Source organism: Plectrocnemia conspersa, unplaced genomic scaffold, assembly GCF_051122295.1.
Source record: "Plectrocnemia conspersa isolate PC_06_02 unplaced genomic scaffold, ASM5112229v1 ptg000011l, whole genome shotgun sequence".
Classification (NCBI taxonomy): Eukaryota; Metazoa; Arthropoda; class Insecta; order Trichoptera; family Polycentropodidae; genus Plectrocnemia; species Plectrocnemia conspersa.
This window is the reverse complement of record NW_028277175.1, coordinates 19,641,831-19,667,635: the sequence shown is the minus strand read 5'-3', so window position 1 is coordinate 19,667,635 and position 25,805 is coordinate 19,641,831. Positions and strand designations below refer to the sequence as shown.

The 25,805-nt window shown below is 30.0% G+C and overlaps 1 protein-coding gene across 1 annotated transcript; it reads right to left on the bottom strand.

Moving 5' to 3' along the window:
- Positions 1-1,409: 1,409 nt before the first annotated feature.
- Positions 1,410-22,034, bottom strand: LOC148229848 (uncharacterized). Its single transcript, XM_088196951.1, has 11 exons — positions 21,832-22,034; positions 5,489-5,637; positions 5,219-5,426; positions 5,031-5,156; positions 2,438-2,492; positions 2,157-2,332; positions 2,040-2,091; positions 1,818-1,975; positions 1,694-1,749; positions 1,582-1,629; positions 1,410-1,503 (listed from the first exon to the last, which is right to left on the bottom strand). The coding sequence occupies exons 1-11, from the start codon at positions 21,931-21,933 to the stop codon at positions 1,446-1,448; spliced, it is 1,188 nt and encodes a 395-aa protein (XP_088053077.1). The 5' UTR covers positions 21,934-22,034; the 3' UTR covers positions 1,410-1,445.
- Positions 22,035-25,805: the final 3,771 nt, after the last annotated feature.

The following is a 25,805-nucleotide window of genomic DNA, read 5'->3' as shown; positions in this document are numbered from 1 at the left end:
TATTTAGGGGACAATTTTTTGTGAGCATAAAGGAGATTAAGACGATAACAAATAATCTATTCCAAAAATATCCTGTGGATTGGAAGAAGCGCTGTATTATACATATATGATGGGGAATAGTTTAAGATTTTAATATTAATATTGAAAAATAGATAATCGCTTCAGAAAATATCAATACATCTTCGACTATGCAAATATCGGGAACTAAAAAAGTGGTCCGAAAAAATTATTATAATATTCAACGCCGGTGAAAGCGCCGCCTATATCAAATTAATTTATTTTAACAGCGCAGTGATCGAGAGCGGGGCTTATTGATAGTGTAAGTTTTCAACCAGACCATGCAATGAAAATTAAACATACTTTATTAATATCTCAACCATAATGACAATGTTTTTGTGCCGACTGGCATCGTGTAAATCAGCCTTAACTTTTTGCCTTCTATCAAACAAGTGGTATTTAAAAATTTAATCACATATACATACATATAATTTTAATATTGTTTTACGTGCTCCTTTAAATTATTGTTTCATATGCTCTTTTATTACACATTTTCAATTTTTCCTTAATTCATGTAAGTAGTTTTTTGGTAATTGTTAAAAAAGTAATAAGATGATGAATATCTTATATTTTAATTTTTCAACACTCTTCTAACGGCCAGTGCCTGTAAAAGGAATATTGTTAACCTTTAATTTTATATTTAAGCATATCGCAAAATTAAGCTCCAAGAGGCTTGCTGCCTTTGCGGCCCTAAAATTCAACAGCGCTTTTAAACTTCATTTAAAATACAGCGATAGAAGTAACACACCTTTCTTTACTTATCTAAAAAAACTTCATAGTATATTTTTAATACAATCAATTAAAAAAATCATAACATCTTAATGGAAAATAATATAAATACTAGTCTCTAGAATCAATGAATTTGAACAAATTTAATTATAAACATTTAATGTCTAAACACAAATAAATAAAATGTTGTAAAGGTATACAATTTATTTTTTTAGTAGATCTAGGTCCATAGTCAAGTAATTGTTTAATTCTTGAGATTAATGATTAAATAATGAATTTATGTATTTTCATTTTAATTTGTAAAATTATTTTCTATTTGTCTTATCTTGTTATCGCTAATAGTATATTTTTTCCTGTAAAGTAGAACATGGTTATAAATCAATAATTTGTCTTATACTTAAAAATAATTAAATATAAAAAATATAAAATAAAAACAGGCAAAGAAGTCGTATTTTGTAGTCCAAAGCTAAGATTTTTAGATAGTTTATTTATGTATTTTTATTTTGCTTTGTAGATTGTTTTTGTATCTAATATTGTTATTCCTTGTAATTATATAATTTTGTAATGGATGATTAAATAATATAAAAAAACTATATATAGTATATATAAAAAATAAATAAATATTTTTAGAACGTGTTTATTAAAATAAAATTACATGTTTAATCCATTAAATTAGAAGCTTTTCTCAAAACCATTTTGCTCTCAATGTCTTGAATTCTGTAACATAAATTTTGTCATTCATGTGTAAATCTGAAAATTGTAATAAATTATATATTATTATTAATTATATCTTACTTATTATTGAACATCTTAGAATTAGACACTTTATAGCGATCTGAAATTCTGTAAGATAAAGGCAGAAATGAATATTAACTTTTATAATTTATGGATAAATACCCATACTTACTTATACACTGGTTTTATTTCGTCTCCCCATGGCCAAGCTCTGTTTAATTGTTCCATCTGCAATTTTTTTATTGTTTATTAAATAATTAATCGATGATTTAAGTGCTTAAAAAATCGATACATACCTTTCTCAGTTTTTCCAATCGCTCTATATCTTCTGGAGTCAGCACTGGTTCTGGCTCTATCTCTTCTTCTTCTTCTTCAACTTGGATTGATTCTTCTGTATCGACCTTTTCGCTTGTGTCCAAGTCGTCTTCAGTCGTTTCTTTCATGGACAGGTCATCTGAATAACATACATTTAAGATAACCAAATCTGTTGAATATAATTGAGTGTAATAAAATAATACCATGTGTGTAATCTTCTTCTGTCGTTTCTTGATAATACTCATCTGGATCAATCTTAAAATAAAAAAAAAGTAATAAGAAAAAAATATGTTTTTTTAGCTAATTATAGATACAAATACTTCTTGTTCAGATTCTGGTTCTAGTTCTGGTTCTGGATCCGGGGGAAGCAGTTTATTTATCTTTTCGGTGACGGCCGCCAAAGACTTGTGCAAGGTTGCTGGTAATGTGCATAGAGCTGCCAATTGACGTTGCATGATTCGCAATTGTTCTTCCATCGACAATTCTTGAGCAATATCTGCGCTAGATCGAAACGCCTCAATTATGTCAATACTATGCACGCTCTCGTTTAATTAAGTTGATAAAATTGCTATTATGTAAAATAAAACAAATTCTATTTAACCTGTAGGTTCTTCATATATCTCTTCTACTGATTCTTCTTGTTCTGAAGCAATTTTCTGCAATACAGATCATGTCTATATGAAATAAATTAATATAATATCTACTACATCAGTGTTTCCCACGGTGGGGCGTACGCCCCACCGGTGGGGCACCACGCCTCAGAGGTGGGGCACCACGCTTTAGAGATGGGACACCACGCTTCAGAGATGGGACACGTCGGAAATTATCAAATATTCCAAATAGAAATATAATTTGCTCGTTCACGACTAAATATACCCACGTGCGTAGGATTTCTTAAAATTTGGATTTATACCTGCTGGGCATGACGAATGCCTACCTTTTTGTCTTCTGTGTGAGAAATCCTTTACCAATGAAACAATGAAACGAGGTCGTCTTGAAGCACAGCGAAACATAGTACTCATATTAATTCAGATATTATTTTCTTTCAAAATCTTAAAGAAAAATTTGGAAAACGAACAACATTAACAAATCTATTTTGTGCACAAACTGCAAGTATTGATCGTAGTCTTGAGGCTAGTTACCAAATTTCATTGCTCATCGCTAAATGTGGAAAAAACCATACTATAGGAGAGGATCTAATCAAGCCATCAATATCAGCATTTCTTAAAACAGTTCTACAACAAGATGACAAACTCGTGAAGGCTATGCCCCTCAGCAACACTTCTGTTTGCAGAAGAATAGATGAATTGAGTGAAAACGTTGAAATCCAACTTGTTGAAAAGCTGAAAACAAGAAAATTTTCACTACAAATGGATGAATCAACTTTGAGAGACAGTAAAGCCGTGTTGCAAGCTTACGTAAGATATATTGATAAAAGAGAATTTGCAGAAGAAATGTTATTCTGCAAATCATTAGAAAGCACCACTACCTCCAAAGATATATTTAATAAGCTAAAAGAATATTTAGATGTTAAAAATATACCAATGAAAAATATAATATCTTGTGCTGCAGATGGTGCTCCCAATATGATGGGAAATAAAAATGGCTGCTTAAAATTAATGAAAGACGAGAATCCAGATATGACTGTGGTGCATTGTGTTATTCACAGGGAAAACTTGGTGGCTAAATACATTTCACCTGTTCTAAACGAGGTACTAAATTCCGTTATAAAGTGTATCAATATGATTAAAACTAATGCTAAATCTGAGCGTCTCTTCAAGTTATTTTGTGAAGAACAAAATGCGGAACACGTAAGACTGTTACTTCACACTGAAGTAAGATGGCTCTCAAAAGGAAATTCCTTAAAAAGATTTATGGAATTATTCGATACCCTTTGTGATTTTTTAATCAACCGATCCGATATGAAGTTTTTGATGACGGTCGACGGTAAAGTATTTGTAAGCTATTTAACTGATATATTTGAAAAATGAAATATTTTAAATAGCCAACTTCAAGGATCGGAGTAAACACTTGTCGATGCAAAAGCAAAGATATTTGCATTTACCACTTTTATCGAATTATCTAAAAAAAATATTTTTAACAACAATTTTGAAACATTTTACTGGCTCCAAAAATGTGAAGTGACTGATAATGCTAAACGTGTTATTTTGGACCATCTGCAAACTTTATCAACTGATTTTAAAGAACGATTTGCTGATTTAAAAGAGATACATTTTCCAGCTTGGTTGACACAACCAATGCTGGTAGATATTTCAAATGAAAATTTGTATGAAGAAGAACTTTCGGAAATGAAAAATGATGATTCGATTACAAATTTATTCAATATAAAAGGAATAATGGCATGGATGTGCGAAGAAACTAACACAAAATATCCTAATATTACTTTGCATGCTAGAAATTTATTATTACCCTTTCCATCATCTTATTTAGTGGAATGTGGTTTTAGCGCCATAAGCGATTTACTCATTAAAAAAAGAAATCGATTGAATATTACAAATAGAGGGGGCTTAAGACTGAAATTAACCAAGTTAGATCCAGACAAAAAATTTCTTTGTAGCAAGCGTAAGTGAATTTAATAATTTAATAATGGATTAGGCATTACCATTTTATTTTATTTTACTTACACTTTTAATTTGTATTTTGTAATTATTTCAATTATAATATACGTTTGGAAAATTTACCTACTGTTTTATTAAAAAAGATCCCGGTGGGGTATATGACTTTTGAAAAGACTACGGTGGGGCATGGCATAAAAAAGGCTGGGAAACACTGTACTACATGCTTTAGTATCTTCTATTTATAATATTTTGTATTTATAGATACTTTCATATCATGCGTGATTCAAATTGCTACTAAGGAATAGGTTCAAGGTAAAGGAAACTCAAATATTTTCAGTAAACAGTCTTTTATTTCCACGGAAAACATATGTACAAGTTGGAAACAATCCGGGAACACATTCCAAATATTACTATTATACAAATCAGGGTAATTAATAGAAGAGGAACGCGTTCAAAATTTTCGTACTTATAATTAGCTCTATTAATACAATCGTCACAATAATGTATACAAAAAAAGATTCCAAATTCGATAGAACACGTATTATATATACTATATTACTTACACTACATATACATAAATGCGATACGTAAACGACTTTTATAATATTTTTAGACATTTCTCTTTCCTGAGATCGTAAATTTGTTGCAGAGAAAGTAAATGATTACCTCTGGGGAAGGATCGAGGTTTTTGTGTGTCATAGCTTGGCGAAAGTTGCGCAAAATCTTTTTATGAGGCATTTCCTGGAATAATTTAATTATTAGAGCATTTTATTATTGTTCTATATTAGACGGTGATATATTACTTCGTCTCCAGTTGTTTCTTCAATGATTGGCGGAGGGTTGGTGTCCAAAACTATCGGATGCCAGCATTTTCTCTGAGCTATTTCAGGACGAGGCGCTGGCCTAGGGGCTTGCAAATCCAATTCTGAAACATCAACCCTCGTAGACAAAAACTCTTGTTCTTCTTTGTTAGCGAGTTCTTCCAGTTCTTTAGCTTCTTCGTCTAAAACGCTAAATCGTATATAAATATTAATATTCACCAAGCACAGCTATTACACAATCTTAATAATTACTTTGTGACTAATAAATCCATGCTGTCATTTGAGTCGACGATCGCGTTAGCTTCTTTTAAGTTTAATTTATTGGTAGCCATTCCGTTGATTTCAATAAGTATATCTCCCACTCTGATGCCCCTTTTATTCGCTTCTCCCCCTTCCTCGACCTGAAAATTACATAATAAAATATAGTGTAAAAATTATACATTCAAATAACAGTGAGAAGTATTAATTTCATTTAAACGATGCGAAAGATAAAAAATATCTATTTATACACATTGGAATCAATCCAGAAGCAAACAATTAAATTGGATTTCACTGTGTATGTGCGTTTATAAATAAAGTATATTCTTAAATTCATTATTTAATATACTTTATTTTAAAATCTATTTTACAATAAATTTGTATATGGCCGAAAATTTATGTGTTAAGACAAATGTCAAAAGTGACGTTTGTTGATTTTTATGCGACAAGGTCGATTGAATTGATGGATCTGTTAGAGAAAAATGTAAATGCGATATCACTTTTATGTAACACTGAAGATCTATTGATAACAGATCGGAAATAGATCGTAGCAGCTAACCGTGTCTAGTTGACTTTGAAAATAAAACGGGAGGCGCTGCAAGGGACCCTTGCAGGGTTCCTGAAGTTCCCGATGAACACTGGTGGGAAATTATATATGCTCGTCTTCCCGGATATCTTGGCGTGAACGCAGCCGGACGCCGCGGATTCGACTACCATCTCGGCTTTGGAGTTGTGCCATATGACAATCGGGTTTGGCAAACAATAGCCGGCCTGATGATCGTCACGCCCTTTTGATCCAAATGAAGCGATTTTCTTGGAAAATCTCGAGACCTTCGTTGGCAATGATGTCGCGTTTTGAAGCAGCTGTATTGCTTAAATACACCTAATATTATTTTAAAGTACATAAATACTTTATTTTTGAAGACTGGTCAATATTAAAGACTTTGTATTAATTAATTAAAACTCATTGGTTGCTGATTTAAAATATGGGCTATTGCCATACTAAACTGTTTTAAAGTAATCTGAAAATCCGTTGATAAACATTTGCTTAAGACTATACAATCATATATACACAATTGATCACATACAATAATGTATTAACATTTTCTGCATGAAATAACTATGAATATACAAGAGAATTGTTTTTGTGATGGCCACTAACTAATAATTAGACAATTACTCTATGAAAAAGAATAACGTTGTGGAGGGCTTCAACGTTTAATTTGAAATCACACAAACGACAAAGGTTTGGTGTCAATAATGAACATTAGAAATCGTGTATAGCACCCAGTGTTGCACAATAGCCACACACACTTTTTAAAACCACAGCGTTCGTATCAATATCTGTATTGAAAGCAATAAATAGTAATAAGCGTTGAGGGAGAATATTTATAAAATATTCCATTAGAAAGAAGTGTTAATCAGGGATACGTTCTTTCTTCTTATCTTTTCAATTTATACCCTGAAACAATATTAAAAGAAAAAAATAATTAAAGTCAGCGGTGAGACTATTAATAACATTCATTATGCTGATGACACAGTAATATTTACTGAGATTCAGATATTCTTGAATAGTTTAAATAAAAATTGTATAAAAAGGACCTATGAATAAACATAGATAAAACAGAATGTATGACAATAAGCAAGCTCACTGTGGTCCCATTAAACATAAAATTAGAATGTGAAGAATTTCAGTAGTTGGTTGTTGGATGATGGATCTCACCGAAGAGGTTAAGGTCCGCATCAAAATTACTAGAAGGCAATTTTTTAAATTTAAAGCACATTTAGACTAGAATAAAAAAAATGAAGGCTGTCGGATAATAAATTGATAAACTTGTGAGCGAGCATAAGCTGCGTTTTCTTCAGCATTAGAATGCTCTGGCAGCAATATTGTCAAATGTTGCTGGCAACACGAGATGACTGCATAAGAATCAAGTCTGTATATTAAAAAAATACTAGTAAGGTTTTAACTAGTATTTTGAATTAGAACAGTTTTATACCTGTTAATTTTGCCCATGTGTGATAAATAAGATAAAATCAAGTATTTTGTTTGCGATATAAATGAACGAATGCTCCTAGATATTTTAATATCCACAAAAGGGAAATAATTAAAATTAAAATATATTTACATGTGTAACTGTAACCAATTCTTATTGAAAAGTAGTGGTAAAGTCTCTTAGACGTAATATATAAATATTTTTAGATAACTAAAGCTAAAGTAATCTTTTTAATTTACTAAACTTCAATGAATACTAAAATAAGTGAGCGAACAAGGAACAAATCTTGATCCATTGCTGCTTCATATGATAGTTTATGACAATTGTGACAATTTTATAAATTGTATAAATAATATTCATTGGAAAAATAAATCGTATTATATAATGATTTTAGTTCAAAACGACGCATCCCTGTTGTTATAAACTGCTCAAAAAAATCTTCGTAGAATGCCAGATGGTAAATTTGTTTTTAGATATCGCCTCTAATGTTTTGTTGGTATCTTACATTTACTCTTTTTACTTTCCTAAAAATATAAATCAAATTTTGAGTATACACTAATGTACATTTAATTATTATTCTTGAGGCGTATTTGAAGACCACTGAACTGCAAAATATGCACATTCACTGCGAGACATCATAACGAAAATAAACACTTATGTTTTCATCACAATCAATTAGCAAAGGTGGGCTACGACGTGGGTTCATTCACAAGCGCTCACTATAAATACGACTATCGTAGCATAGAATTAGTATTAGAGAAACACTAATAAAATTATGGTTCCAGACTCAAATATACTTTTTTTACATATGTACAAACATTAATATGTTTATTATTATTAATTACCATATTAATAATTTATTATTTTTATCACATATGTATATAGCAGAATATTATTTTCTAATATAATAACATAAAATTTTTTTTTGTGCTCCTTTCTAGAAAAAATAAATAAATAGAAAATATGAAAAATATTTTAAGATTAACGTTGATATTCGGATATGACAATGAAGAGTCTCTAGAATATAATCTGAGGCTCAAACCTTACAGCTTTGAATTTTATACTTTACTTGTAAATATTTAATAAAGATAATTATAATTGATTATTGAAAATAAGCAACGCTTATAAAGCCATAGAGAAAGAGAAAGTTATTTCACATAATTTATAGCTGATCGTAACGCTAATTTATTTGAGACAATAATTTTTGGAGTGTCATACTTCCTTCATTATATTTAACTTTTTATTCATATTGTTTCAGCTATTTTGGCTTCCAAGAAACTTCAATCAAAGTCTATTGATAAAGTCTATATGTAAAGTAACTTTTTGTCTATATATATTTTTTTTCATGGTTTATTGGTTTTGACAATTACAGGCCAATAGCTTTGATCTCATCACCTGCAAAATTATTTGAAATTGTTTTGCATAAATACATTTTTAATCATTGCAGGTGTATGCTTCTCGACCAACAACATGGTTTCCGTAAATCTCGATCCACTGTCACTAATCTAATGGTTTTGTCTAACTATGTTTCAAAATCATTGGACTCTGGTGTACAAGTGGACGTCGTATACACAGATTTTGAAAAAGCATTTGATAAAGTTAACCATGCTTTACTTGTAAAAAAAGTTATCTAATTTCGGGTTTTCTGAAGATCTCATAAATCTATTCTCAAATTACTTGACCAATAGATATCAATTCGTCAAGTATAATAACTCTTTTTCAGAACGATATAAGACCCCTACTGGAGTACCTCAAGGATCCAATTTGGGTCCATTGTTGTTTTTATTGTTCATTAATGACATAGAAACAGCAATAGAGCATTCAGATTTTTTATTATATGCAGATGACTTGAAAATTTACAAGAAAATGCATTCGATTTCTGATTCCATCGACTTACAGGAGGATCTCAACTCTATATGGAAATGGGCTTGCTATAACCAATTGCCTTTCAGTGTAAAGAAATGTCACACAATTGCATTTTCAAGGTCGTTAACGCCGGCAAAATATTCATACCATCTAGGTGGATATTTTCTGGAAAGGTTTTCTTCAACTAAGGATTTAGGAGTGACTTTCGAAGAACGTTGGAAATTTAGCCAGCACATTGCAGAGACTCATAGCAAATCCTTAAAAATGCTCGGTTTTATCTTGAGAAATGCGCGTTACTTTAGGAATACTTTAGTATTGCGCACTCTTTATGATACTCTAGTCCGCAGCATACTAGAAACTAGCTCCATCATTTGGATCCCAGGCGTAATGAGTAAATGTAATGAATTGAAGCTGGAAAAAGTACAACGTAAATTTCTTCGATATTTATACTTGAAGGAATACGGGTATTATCCGTTCTTGTTTCCCAGTGCTTTTATTTTGGGAGCCCTGGGATACGTTTCTTTGTCGACTCGCAGAAGTGTTTATGTAATTAAACACTTCTGGAAATTGCTCAATGGCATCGTAGACAATCCTTCAGTGCTCGAGCAGCTTCAAATGTGGGCTCCTGAAGGTGGTTAGTGTTCTCGGTCGCGTCCACTATTCTTGCCTGTAAAGTCTAGAACTGGAGCACTTGCCAACTCTTCTCTGGCCAAGGCTATTCATCTGCTCAATTCTGTCCATAGTAATATTGATATTTTCACTTGCACATATGGAGTTTTGGTTCAGTTCGTATGGGACAATGCACACCTGTTGAGGTGATTTGTGTCTGTTGTTTTGTCTTGTTTATATTTGTATGTATTATGATGTATTAGTACTTTTGACTATCGTGACGCATTAGGTTTGCCTGTCAGGTCACGATGGTTATAATTTTAATAAATAAATAAAATAAATAAATAAATAAACATTTTTCATTGATATGATTTTATGCGTTGTATAATTTTATTTCACACAGAAAGAGATTGCTTCATAATTCATTTTTATCAGTTCTGTTTCAGAGCCCCTTTAGTCAGGCGGCCTGTAACTGTATAGCGGTTAAAATTTGTTTGCAAATTATTATTGACATAATTCCTTTTGAACGTTAAAAAAATATTAGACATGAGATGAAATATTCAATAAATGTATATTAGTAGTAGTAAATTTAGGTATTTTATCTGTATTTTCAGATCGAATACATAAAGAAGAAACAAAAAGAAATAAGGAAAAATCAACAACAGCACCAGCTAAATTATATAAATTGTTTTTATAGATTGTATTATCAGTAATTTGACAACTGGATTTAATGCAGCAAAATAAATAAATAATATTTTCAGTTACATGTAGTTATTCCTAAAAAAAAATCTAGAAAAAACTGTCTCGAATCTAACCCGAAAATATTTGTTAAAATATGTCATTTCAGTAAAATAATATCGGAATACATTTTCACCAGTAGATATATATTTTTACCAGTGAAAATATAAATTATCTGGTAAGTGCTAGTACAATTATATGATTTTAACTTTTCTATATATAGTAATATATATATTTGCATACTTATCATTATTTATTTAAGTAAATGTGTATTTTTTAGTGAAGCTATATTTTTACTAGTGAAGTCCAAATAAATTTTCAACAGTAGAAATATCTTTCTACTAGCGAAAATATAATTTATAATATGTTGCTCTAAAATGTCTATGAAGCTCAATTTGACACTTGCGAAACGTCCGTTAAGTTAGAACTTTCATTTGGTTAAGTCCCAAATACAAACTAAGCCAACTCAGGGGAAAATAAGTGGAAGAATAAGTACAGATAGACATCGCATCTCACATATTGCGTAATAGTTTGTCTGCATTTTGATATTAAACTATGTTTTAAAAATATGAGAGCTATCCTTACCGATATTACTATGGACTTCAAATTTAAGAGGGCTGATCAAAGTATATTCAAACTGAATTTTGATCAATAGGAGAGCGAAAAAACAATTATCACTTCTCAGAAGGCAAAAATTCACGTCAAAAGCAATAAAATCGTGTCGGCACTGTCGCAGTGGGAACGCTCGGTAACGAGCGTTCCCACTGCGATAGTGACGGCACGATTTTATTGCTTTTGACGTGGATTTTTGACTTCTGAGAAGTGATAATTGTTTTTTGCGCTCTCCTATTGGTCAAAATTCGGTTTAGATGTACTTTATTGGATTATTGTTATAAAAAGTCTTGATATAAACGCTTGATAATCGAGCGTTTTCACCGCGATGGCACGATTTTATTGCTTCTAACCTGGACTGAAAATTCACTATATGGCAACACTGAGCAACAAAGAAAACGCGACTAATTATCAGGTAAATATTAGGAGTAGATATTTTTAATAATTTTTAATGCTTAATTCAAATATTTCGCATAAAATACGATTTCAGTAAATATATCGTAGCGGTGGCTAATTTTTATATTTAATATTATCATAGAAAGGTTTAACTTGTACCAATTATTTAATAAATTTAATTACGATATAAAATGCCATTTTTGTCATGAGGGCTGAAATTATTGCTTTCCCAAGGCCCAGGTTCGCTCTCGGCGGCTTTGCCTATGACAGACATTGTCGAAGGCCTTTTCAAAATCCGTATGTACGACGTCTATTCGTCACCGTTTTGGTGAAATACAGAAGTTTAGTAGCAATGGAACGGCGGGACGAAATCCATCCATATGTTAAAAGTTAATACATTAAAAACCAATCATAATCACATTATTAATCTTAGTTTTTTTTTATTACTGAACTGTTGTTAACAAAATATGAATCGCTTCCGTACTTTATCTATTAAAAACTTTTGTCAAGTATTATAATTTGATTGTAAAAATAACAATCGATAACGGTCCATTGTTATTTAATCGGTTATTATTACCGACAATGATTTATGAAGTGGTTGACTTAACACCTTCACAATAATAATCAGAAATCAATAATGCAAAAATAATCAAATGTATTTTTATAATACAAGTTATAAATATTCACAGTGAAGAATTATGCAGTTTTCAATATAATGATTTACTGTGTAATTGTATGATATTAATAAATTACCATTATTTTATCTATATAATACATAATATACATTTTGGCATTAAATTTATATTTTTAAATCAAAAAGATATTGAATAATAGTTATGTAATACACTAGCGACGAAATATTAATTTACAGTGTAAATATTATTCAATATAAATCACGAATGACAAGACTAGAAACGAGACATACTTGTCACACTCACATCGTTTTCTTGTGTCTTGGCCAGTATTCAATATACATTTTATAGTATTATATATCAAAGAAAAATAATAAAAACACTATGCACAAATTTACTTACTGAAGACGTGGATTGTTCTTCGAATAACACACCATATTTATTTTCGTCAATTGTAATGCCACTGTACATAGAATACACTTGTAAAAGTCTAAACAGACCCTGGCGATATTTAGTGTTTTCCATGATGTTATTCTAAATGATTAAAACTCTTTAGATGTATTAGAACGAACGCGAGATCTGTAACTGATATCGTCAAAAACGCATTTAGGCACTGCAGCCGAGAAAATGCAATCGTTGGCAATTTTTTTGACAGGATTGCGAGATCATTTTGGCATAAATTGCTTGTTAGATTAATAAAATAAATTGCTACCAATTGACATTGATTTCTTATCGGCAGATGCAATTTATAGTTCTTCTTTATGTCTTTGTTTTGTAGAGAGGCGTGCCAACTATTGAACATTTACAAGAATAGCTTTAATATAATAAATACGGAAAAGGCGAAATTCGCCCACTGTGTTTTTTCGCTCATGTGAAACCCAGAATGTTCTCAAAAAGCATGTGCAATACTTAAAAATATATTTCCAGAATAAAAAACAAGCTTATGTAATATTTTAAGTCGCATTAAAATATTTTTAAAATCATATAACACATTAATAAATTTCGTTCAACATAAATGTATATTATAATACGATAAATACAGTTGGCAGATATTAACGTTTATGTTAACCTCATTTTTTGTTACTGAGCCAATAAACAGTCGAACGATTAAAGCGTACGTGAAAAAATACTTCATTGGATCACTGTTAATATATTCATATTAAAAGTCAATGTAGATAGAAACACAATTTTTAGTGTCGGAATCATAACGGATTTGAAAAATTCGATGATTGCATTAGACCAGTGGTTCTTAACCGGTGCACCGCGGTGCACCAGTGCACCGCGAACTTATTGCAAGTGCACCGCGAGAAAATTGGTAAAAACAAAATAATACGCAAAATGGTGAAATCTTAATGTTTCAATCAATTTATATTTTATTATATTCGTGATACCCCACAATGGATAAATTTATTACCAAACGAAATTGTGAACCAAAATATTAATGACACTGGGAGTACAAGTGGAAGAAGTAGTGACGATGTTACTAGACATCATACGTCTCATACAAAAGAAAATATATCCAGTAAAATCAAAAAAATGAATGGACAGTATTCTGAAGAATATTTACGTTTCAGTTTTACTAGCATCAATGAGGAAGGATATCACATTCCACTATGTGTTGTATGTGGAGAAAAACTGTCCAATAGCGCGATGTATACTGACTGACAAGTTAAATCGCCACTTCACTACGAAGCACGCCGATCTTGCATCAAAAAGTAAAGATTACTTCAAATGATTGTTAAGCATGCAAAATAAACAAGCGAAATATTTTGAAAAAACTGTTAAAATTTCCGATAAGGCACAACTAGCGTCATACAAGATTGCTGAATTGATTGCTGTACAATTAAAACCACATACTATAGCAGAGTCTTTAATTTTACCTGCATATTGTAAAATAGGAAAAATTATATTTGGCGATGAAGCAAAAAGGAAATTATGAAAATTCCTCTGTCAAACGATACAATAAACAAAATAATTAAATATGTCGGATGATACAGAGAAAACAGTTAACGATAAACTTTCCAAGCGATATTTTGTTTTACAAGTCGACGAATCTACTGACATTAGCGGTAAGACACAAATACTAGGATTCGTTCGTTTCATAAATGAAAACAAAATAGTGAATCAATATCTATGCTGCAAAGAACTTACCGAGCATACGACAGGACAAAATGTTTTTGATCTTATTTATTCATATTTAGAACAATTTAAAATACCATGGGAGTTATGTGTAGGAATTTGTATGGATGGTGCTCCTTCAATGGTAGGCACAAGAAAACCTAATATTATATCTACGCACTGTTTTTTACATAGAGAATCTTTAGTTTCGAAAACATTACCAGCAACACTAAAACCTGTACTAAATCAAGTTTTAAATATAGTGAATTTCATAAAATCAAGATGTTTAAAAAACTTTGCATTTCTATGGAAGCTATGTACGAGTGTTTGCTTTTTCACACTGAAGTCAGGTGGTTATCTAAGGGTAAAGATTTATGCCGATTCATAGAATTTAAGAATGAATTGTTAATCTTTTTTCGAAATAAAGGTATGGATGATTTTGTAAAATGTCTTCAGAATAATGATTGGTATGCTAAAGTGGCATATTTAGCTAATATTTTTAATTACTTAAATAACGTTAACACAAGCATTCAAGGAAAAAACGAAAAATTTATGACATCCATTGACAAATTGACATGATTTCGGAAAAAAATAACTCTTTCGAAAAATTTAATAATAGAAAAAATATGTTTCCTTCACTTAACGAAAACATTCCCAAGGGAGTTATTTCCGAAATAATAGACCATTTAACTTTATTGGAAGAAAAATTTGCACATTTTTTTTCATTCCTTAATATAAAAAAGTATGACCGGATACGAAATCATCAAATTAGTCCAATTGTCGACTGATCGTACTCTAAAAATTAAATTTTCCGAAATAACTATGAAGAATTTTTGGATTACTGTCCAAGAGGAATATTCAGTTCTTTACATGAAGGCACTGAAAATTTTGTTACAGTTTTCGACATCATATTTGTGTGAGCTTGGTTTCTCAACAACAACTAATATGAAAACTAAAAAACGAGAAAGACAGAAAAAAATTTAAACGAAGAATTCAGGGTAACTACATAAAATATTCGACCTAATATTTCTGATATCTGCAAAAGCCAACAAGCTCAGGTATCATATTAATTAATTTTTGATCGATCATATAAATTCCATTATGTTAAGCAGGAACGTCATTTTGGGTAAACAAAGGGGGGAAAATGCACCACTTAGATTTGCCATCCAAAGAGCACCTTTAAATATTAATACAAATATTTTTAATAAAACACGTAATTAAAAATTGGTTCTAGGGCAAAATTAACTACCTAAATTTATTTTCAATAACAAACTTTTTTTATATAATTTAATTTTAAAAAATATGTAAAAAATTTGTATGTAATTTTGTAGGTAACTATTATTTTTTTTAAATATGTAATAAAAATTAGGTCCACATATTTTTTTCGACCTCTTAATTCTGGTGCACCGCCACTTTTTCCCTTGATCAAAAGTGCACCGTGACTTTGAAAAGGTTAAGAACCACTGCATTAGACTAACATAGAAATTCTAATTTATATGTATATTTATTTATGGTAAATATTAATTGTCAGTCTATATTGTTAAAAACAATTAAACTGAGACCAAAGTCTGTAAATCAGTGACATATAGTATTTTATTACAGTTTATAATCAATAAATGTTACTATTCATGACATTTATTTTAATTATTTATCACGATATTAATCCAAGAGATAATGAAAATAAATCTGTATTTACATTTAATACAATTTTAATAAAAGTAAAATAAATATAATTCACATTAGATAACGACCACAATAGAGACTCCATAAAGAAATTATAATTACATGACTAAACATTGTCGCTTTTATTTATCTGGATTTAATAAAACTTTTATTGAAACACGCAATGTTTTTAGTATTATTATAAAGTATTTTAAGTATGTTATTATAGTATTAAAAGTACTTAATCTTTCAACGAGTATGAACTAGTTTGCATATTGAATACTCTCACTTTCATCGGTTAGTAATCCTCCAGACTCGCTTTATGATTCACACTTTGCTAATAATATCATGAGATTCAGCTGTGCAAATTTTCCAGTTAGACTTTAAAATAGAAACACAGCTTCATAATATCGAATATACTCTTAATATTCATAGTTTGAATTATAGACGTCCAAAATTCTTATCTTGAAATCTCAGACGTATATTTTACAAAATCATTTTTAGATCCATTAGTTAGGATTTTTTCAAGTGCTGACGTTAATTCAACGTTTAAACGATTTCAAGAGATTTCAAAGACCTCTGGGACGAGTCGGAAGAAAAATAAGAACGATGTCGAAATCCCGATTCGGTAATCGACGTCCGCGTTGACTAATTGACAGGTTCGGTGACATGCCAAGAAGATTTGTTTATAAACAGAAAGTAGTACAAATGCGTTTTGTAATCTTGTACATTCGCAATTTCACCTCGTAGATGTGAAACACGTGGACGAAAAGCAATAAAGCTTTAATATTTTAATATGTATATAACATGAAATTAAATCGATATCAAGGAATGTTTATGTAGATTATGAGCCTTGATTTGAGCGATAAAAAAACTATACATAGCAATGTATCGATTGTAGCAAATATAAATATTTTATATACTAAATATACTACAATACTAAAATTAACAATATTCAATAATATGTTTACATTGTATCTTACAATTGTAAATCACTTAAACGAATTAGTTATTTGCGTATTGAGATCGACTTTGCGAAAGCTCAGTATTTTTATCTTAGAATGTTCTCTGCGTAAGACAAGACAAGACAAGATAGAAAATCGTACATTTATTCTGAAAAACTATTTATGAAAACATTTCGACTTTTATACTAATTCGTAGCAACAGCGTTTCATGTGATATCTAAAAGTCCGACTTCTATAAACATTATTTATTTTACAACAGTTGCGTGCTAAATATAATGATATTTTGAAGTTATAAAAATGATTTTAAATGAGTTTGTTTATTGGAATATATTTAGAGCATGTGAAATCAGTATTTTTTGGGCAATGCATATAGAAAGAGCTGGAACATAATTCTGTTGTATATAAAGAAATAAAATGGAAAAATAAATAGATATTGCAAATCTAAGTTCATCATGTCAGATTTGTATAGTTTATATACACTGGAACCTCGACTTACATTTTTTTAAATTTTACTCGATATATCAGCAATGTCTTTACATATGAACAAAAACACGTAGCTATTAACAAAACCCTCACCAAATCCAAAATTGATATTTCTTGTGGCTTGCGCTGCAGTGCTTCAGTTTAAACCTGTATAAAAAAGGATACGTAAAGATTTTGTTATCACCATATTGTATACGAGAAAAAAATAAAGAACACTACACCTTTCATGAAATAAATAAAAAATATGGTTGTCTACTACGAAAGATATTAAATAATCACGTTTTGTTTTTAACATAATAAAAATCAGATGATTGCTATGCAACAAACTAATAAACAAAAATATAAATGAAAGTCAATATATTAATAGAAAAATCGCATATAAAATAATTAATAGATTTCATTTATATGCTTAACATTAAAAAAAACCTTTCGTCGCGTGTAAAAAAATTAGTAAAAATTATTTGTTTTTGATTTACTAAAAAAAATTTCGGCCAAAACCACATTGAACTATATTTTTGCCAAATATGGATAACGTAATTTGTCACAAATTGTAAGCTATAAATAAAACGATTTTTTTTTAATAAAATAATTTGTATACTTGAGCAACATACAATCGTTTTTTCTCTCGATGTACTCGAGTGACTAGTGCCGCTCCAAAATCCATGGTCATATGCGCGCCATTATTTTGTTTCAAAATGGAAGACAATCAGACGCTTCTCAACAAAAAAATGCTTGTCAATGAAACGCATATCGGCCGTGTATACTTTGACCAAAAATCACAGAATTCGTTCGTTGAACGAAACTAAATGACGAAAGATACTTCGTTTAACGCTTATCTCAAAAACAGGCGTGCGTCAAAAATTTCGTTTTACGTTTTTGTATTTTAAGCAATTTAATAATTTGATCGCGGTTAATTTATTTATAGTATTTTAATTTATATGCAAATACGCACAAAACAAACGCTAAAATGGATCTGATCTTTATGTAAATTAAATTCGTTACAAACATTATTAGCTATGGTATATACAATAAATTCGATACATAATTTTGCTGAATTAATTTAATCGCAGCTGATCTTAATTCTGTTGATTTAAAATATACCTGATCTAAAAGTATGTAATATTAAATTAGACATATTTTTTTGACGTTGTGTCTTTTGACTTCAGTAATTCGCACAGCATTGTGTTATGCATATTTTATAATATTCTAAAAGTTAATTAGTGATTAATTAAAATAGTTACTAACAACCAATAATTTATTTTTAATTAAATAATAGTTTGCAGGAATTTAATTGATTTTTTGAACAAATTGCTTAAATAAATAAATACGAATATATTCGAATATTCGAATACTTCATCTATTTTTTATTCAATATTCAAATAGTGGAAAACTACGAATAGCTGAGAATCCTAGTTGTGAGGTAATCGATTTTTAAGTTCTTTAAGTGTTAGAGAATATTAAGGGCTAATTGACGTCGACCTTCAAACGTATGTTATCTTAAGACACAAATTGAATTTCGTGTCGGGAGATCGCCGTTAATATTCCGAAAGTCTTGTTTTATAATATAGTATCATCTTAGAGAGTTAAAAAATACTATTAAATCATATTATGAAATAATAAAAAAGTAAAAACTTATGGATTCGCCCTTATTATTCTACACGCTTAGTATTTATTATAAAATAATATAATATTGCGAGAAATGTTTTCCTATATTTTACTACTTCCTTCCCACATATCATATCAAATAATTCAGTAGAGAACACAACGGGAAGCCACTATATTTTACCGTTTTCCTAGAAAACTTATATACCATAATATAACTCATTTTAAGTATAAATTTATATTTCCCTGAAGGAAAATATCAAATATGAATTGGCAATGCGGCGAAAAAATTGTAAATGGACAGAAATAAGTATAAAAATATTAAAGTAATAGAAATTGCTTCCAAGTTATTTTTTATTCAAATAGAAATTTATGAGTAAAATAATTTAATTTTATAGACATTTGCATTTTTTTTTATTAAAATAGTAGTTTATTAGTAAAATAATAATGAGTAAAATTGCGCTACGCTGTCATTTCAACATCGACGTTTTCTTGAAGCTAAATAACCTAAATTTTCACTTTGCGTTTGTAATTAATAACTTCTTCCTTATTCTTTCCCACATCCGATGTAGTTGATAAAGTATTCTGATAAAAATAATACCTGTAAATCACTAATAAAGTCACAATATTTAGTAAACGAGGAAATGTTGAGAAAATAAATGAGAATTTTACCGACAAATTCTGTAAGGGTTTAAAACTTATGTGGCAATCACGAAAAATATTGTTTTGGTGCGAATTTGTCAATCTTTTTATTTATTTTAGAATAAACTAGTCTGGGGCGTATATGTCCAGGTGGTTAGTGTCCTAGAACTATCGAAAAGGGACAGTAAATCCCTATTAGTAAATCAGTAATAATTTTTTTTTTCTTCAATATTGGAAATATGAAAAGAGCAAATTATGCTTGTAGAATTAGATGATTCATAAATAGAAGAAAATAATATTTTCATTCAAAATTTTATGAAGTTTATAATCCGCGAGACTTGATAATGATAGGAACTTCATAAAGTTTCTGTTTTTTTTTACTCATAGTAGATACACTTTTTTGTTGTTAACAATATATTGGGACGGGTGAGCCCTTTCGCGTGTTTTTACGATATGCAAATTCATATAGTAAACTTATCAAAAGCAAAACATGAATGGTTCTGAAATATTTCTATGCCATTCTCTTTAATCTTACATTTTACTACAAAATTTAATCTTGTCTATGGACTTTAAAATTGATATATTATGACTAAAATTAAAGCTTTATTATATTATTTGAGATTTTTAACTTGACCTAATGAAAGTTCTAAAACTATAATTAGTGTAGGAACTTTCATTAGAGGTTTGGGTTTAAACAGAAAATAGACGTTTCGCAACTGTCAAATTGAGTTTCATAGACATATTAAAGCGGCATATAATTTCATCAGTTGAATTATATTTTCACTACTGGAAATATATAATATATATGCACTGGTGAAAATGTATTTGGACTTCACTAGTAAAAATATAACTTCACTGTAAAATAAAATCATTTATACATTGCATGTAAATAAATAATGATAGGTATATAAATGTGTATATTACTACGTATGGAAAAGTTTTAATCATATAACTTTACTAGCACCTGCCAGATAAATTAAATTTTACTAGTAAAACATATATCCGATATGATTTCACTGAAATGACATATTCTTAAAAATATTTTCGAAATTGTTCTTTCTAGGTTTGGAATCATAGGCAAAAGCTGGCCAATCAGTGATCGTTTTTTTAATATTGTGATTTCTTAATAATTCATAGTATTTCTGGCTTAATTCAAGGGGTGAGAGGCAAGTGCAAATGACGTTCCTGATTTCACACCTATTGATTCGAAAGCATTTTATTCCACGTTATTTGAGTCAATTTTAAAATATTGCTAGATAGAAAAAAATGTTGAGTTTACACTTTGGGTTATATTGGCTAAGTTATTGATGTTCTGTGACATTAGGAACATGTCAATCAGACTACCATAAACGAAAGATAAATGATTCATAGATTTAGCGTATACATTCTCGAAAAGACATTCTAAAAAAATATTGCGTTTGATATATGCTCTGAACTTTATTCCCATTTTTTCAAGTGTTTCGCAAATAAATTTAATTATTACCCCAATAAGAGTTTCGTTCAAGACCAATCCAGATTAGGCACTTTTATTCATCAAACTCGTCGGACCACCATTGCCACTTTTCGATCCTTCAAAATAAGTTGATCTGTGATTTCTCAGATTTTATTCGGCCATAGAAATACAAAAAAATCAAAATTATTTGTCAGATGAGAATTGGATAAAACTTTGGAAATCACTATAAACTTTTATTCAAATATATGATGTTTTACAATTTTATTTTACTTTAGATTTGACATGTCTAAAGTAAAGAATAAATTATGATGATTTTATTTTCGCTTCGTGGCATAGAAAAAGCTAATTTAAATAATATTTTAATATAATTTTCTTTAGTAAAAAGATCCGGCACTTTTTGTGTTAAAAAAGAGCCCTGAGTAAAAGTATTAAGTTGATTGACATTATTTCAATTTTGTAGAAGGCAATATGAAGTAATGACTAAAACTTTACCTAAAACATTCATATTTTTAAATAACACCATATAAGGACACGTTCACCCATAAAAATGCACACAAATTACCTCGAACACGGTGAGCGGCATGTTGAACGTGACGCCACCGGTCAGCCGGAAGCCCCATCCGGAAGTTGCGGGGTCCCTGGTCAGCCTCACTTCACAGGGCATCTTAGGGCAACTGCAGCAAGGACTCTGCAACTAGGACTCGGAAGACGCAGCTGGCGGGTGTTGCACAACGCTTTTCCGGCGGCGATATTCTTGGCAGACTGGCGGAGGAGCGAGCGGCAAACCGGCGCGAGATTAATTCGCGACACATTCCGCACGCAAATAAACTGCGCGTCCCGACGCCGGAATCTGACAGACGAGTCTTGAGGGTGACGGTCGCCGTTTTGTTTTGTTTTGTTTCGTCTTAATCGGCGGCGAATCGATCGTCGATCGTCCCCACCCTTGAGACGTGAACGAGCGATGTGCACCAAAGCTTTCTTCTGATATACAAGGGAAAGTTAATAAATAAGTTACAGGTCGAGATGGAATCACATTTAAGCACCTGTCCCTGAAAACCGGCAGTGTAGAATTCGTTTGACTGGTATTCGTTTTATTTTAATACTCTTCGTCGTGGGAAAGATATTTTTTAACAGAGCCATTAAACTCATTAAAATCACTAGGAGCAACGTCTTGGCTATTATATGGAACTTATTATATGTTAATTTATTTTAATACTCTTCGTCGTGGGAAAGATATTGTTTAAGAGGGCCAATAAACTCATTAAAATCACTAGGAGCAAGGTCTTGGCTATTATATGGAACTTATCGATAATGGAACACTCACTGAGAGGCGCCACTATCTTTCAGCAGCTGCTTTTCCGTTTGATGTGCGTCATATGGCACATGAATAGTAGTATTATTTAGCGGCAATATTGCTCACTTTATAGCTTTCGGACTCTCTCTCTCGTATATATAAAATAAATCCATTCTATATGTCAATTACTTCTTATAGGTCTGTTGGAGCAACAGCATCAACAGCATTTACTGATCTTTAGAAATGCACAAAAGTCACATATATTCATAAAAAGGGTTGTGCATCAAAAATGTAGGCCAGTCGCAGCGAAACGATTATCCATAGTTACACTCGTCTTCAATCACATTTAAGTTTTGTTGGAAAAAGTAACATGGTTTTTATCCTGCCTGTCAATAACATGCTGTCATTCACCAAAACAGTGAAAAATATGTATATACAGATTTTGAAAAAGTCTTATACAGAGATTTTCGTGGGTTATTGGTAGTGTTTCTTCTCGAGAATTCCTCGGAATAAAAATTCTAATTTTTGAGAATTTTCATTATTTTTTTTTCATGAATATTTTAAAATGTTTTACAACAGCTGTATAAAAAGGGGTGGATCCCTGCCAGATGTTTGAAAATGTACACGCTTTCTTGGAAAATTTGAATAGAGGTCGGAAGTATAATATTTAAATGATATTTTTTCGGTTTTCATAACTAATCTAATCGGGTTTATCCTTGCTTTACTACATAAATAATAAGTTAGAAGAAACTATTCCGAGTGAGAATCGGCAGATTTCAAAATTGTATAGGGACTTTCCACAATGTTACGCTATAATATTTTCCCGTCGACAAACTTAAATCTCGTTTTTTTAATAAGCAATGATATTTTCTCGTTTTTTTAATAGTCTTTGATTATTAACGTTTATTGTAACAAATAATTAACACAGGTCTTTCAAAAAACCATCCGAATAGAAATGGTTTTCGGTTATTTTATAAATAAAAAACCGGTTTCAACCGTCCTCAGTGTGTCAGATATGTAAATATTTGTTTAAAATTAAGCCAAAATATTTCTAATTTTATTGCTTATAAAATTATACAAAATGCACGAAAAAATAACGTATTATATTTGAGAATTATACATACATTAATTATTTTTGTTTGCATACTAGGTGTAAAAAATAAAATTAAAATTATTCAATGACACTTCATTTTTTATTGTCAGAAATATTTTTGGATTTATTTTTGTCCATATTTCATAAAATAATTTAGGTGAAATTATTTTTGTATGTATTTCTGCTGTTTTTGAAGTAACTAAATTTTCACTAAATTCTGTAAATTTAGTTTTATTGATTAAATAAAATATCCGTCAAAAGCTGCACCTAAATTAATTTATTTTTGTTTAAATAACTAGTCAGCAATTTTAATATATGTTTCAACATTGTTTTACGCCAAATAATAACTTGATATTTTTATTTTGCTTTTTTAAAACTTTTTCATTAAAAAATGTTTTTTTTTAATACCTAGATATTTTTATTATTTTACTAGTTTTTGTGCGAGATTTTTTTAAATTAAATAGTGATCGTCCTCTAATACGTTTTGTTTACATAAAACATTTATCTTTAACTTTCTCATCTTTAATACAATCGTCATTTAATATTGTTATTTTTACCCATTGTAAACGATCGCCGAAAATTGCTAGCGGGAAGTTTTATTTTAAGGCGTAAACATATTTCGTGGGCGTGTACAAGGAACGATGCAATTGGCACACCAATACTAGCTGGAACTGTTTCGAATCACCAATATAAAATATGTGAATTTTGGTTACAGAGAGAGGGGCAATCAGTAGAAGACTCTCCCGAGACTCAACATCAGAAAGTCCGCACGAGGCACATCAACGGATAGTTCAACATTATCTCAAGATCACATCACGACAAATTACAGCTGACAATATTTCACCGACACTCCATCTATTTCAATGATCTGATAGCTGCAACTATATTTACAAATATGAATGCCTTATAAAATAAACTGTTACCAGCTTTTTCGGCGTCTATTTTGGTATAAATCCTGAAATACTTAATTCGTTTTTAATAAATAAAATGTCAACATAAAGAAGCAAAATAGACAAAAAAAATCACTAATAATTTTAAAGTTAACGGTAGACTTTATGGCAAATGTATGTATTATATTAAAACAATTAATTTTAAAATTACGCATTTACTTTACCTTGCCAAAATAATAAAAATAAAGAAAAATAGACTAATTTCATTTGTATGACCATTGGCATAAAACCACAGAAAAATTCTAAAATATACAACAAAACAGCACTAATTTCATTTTTCGAAAGGAAATTTGGGTCAAAAAGGCTTAGATGAAAATATTATTGCAATGATCATGAAACTAATTTTAATAATATTTTTTCTCTCATTTTTAATTATAAATTATAAGAAATATGGCAAATGAGGAAAATTTGATGAAAATATAATTGAACTATTTAAACGGGGTTTTCCCCTTGAGATTCGTAATTGGATTTTTCAACATCGTTTTAGTGATTTTTTCAGTTTGGCTATCGTCCAAAGTCCATCAACTTGAACACGCATCACACTAGAACAAATAATAATGATAAACAAAAGTTTTTCAGAGCTGTTGTATCGTGAAAATACATAATTATTTTTAATTGCAAATATATTAGCAAAATACGCGATTTGAACCAGACTATTGGCGAACTAAGATATTTTTCAAAAATCAAATTAAACAACACTGCTTCTAAAATATTTAGGTATCTGGCAAATGACTTCAAAGCGATAGATTATCAAAAACTAATAGTAACCTTAATAACAAAAAATATGCTAATATACATACATACATATATAACTTGGATGTTTTATTTATAATTCAATTTTTATTAACTGTTAACATGTTTACGTTTAATTAACGATTAAGAGTAACTGGAACGAACTCTTTCTGTTTATACTGCAGCGCATCTGGAAATAACGATGACTTCTGTTCGAGTGCTCGCGATTTTCGTGACGCAAAGAAAATTCCTCTCCTTCTAAAAGTTATAAATATATTTTAAAATAGTAAACATTTCTTATGCCGTTTACGTAACCTCGCGTTAAGGAAACGTTTTCATCTTGGTTAACTTTGCGGCTATTTACAAAACAGTATAAAATTAAATATCTTTTTAAGCAGATCGCAAAAAATTCGAGCTAAGAACCAATGGAGCGTGATTGACATGCTTCGATAGATTGAAGCTTTATT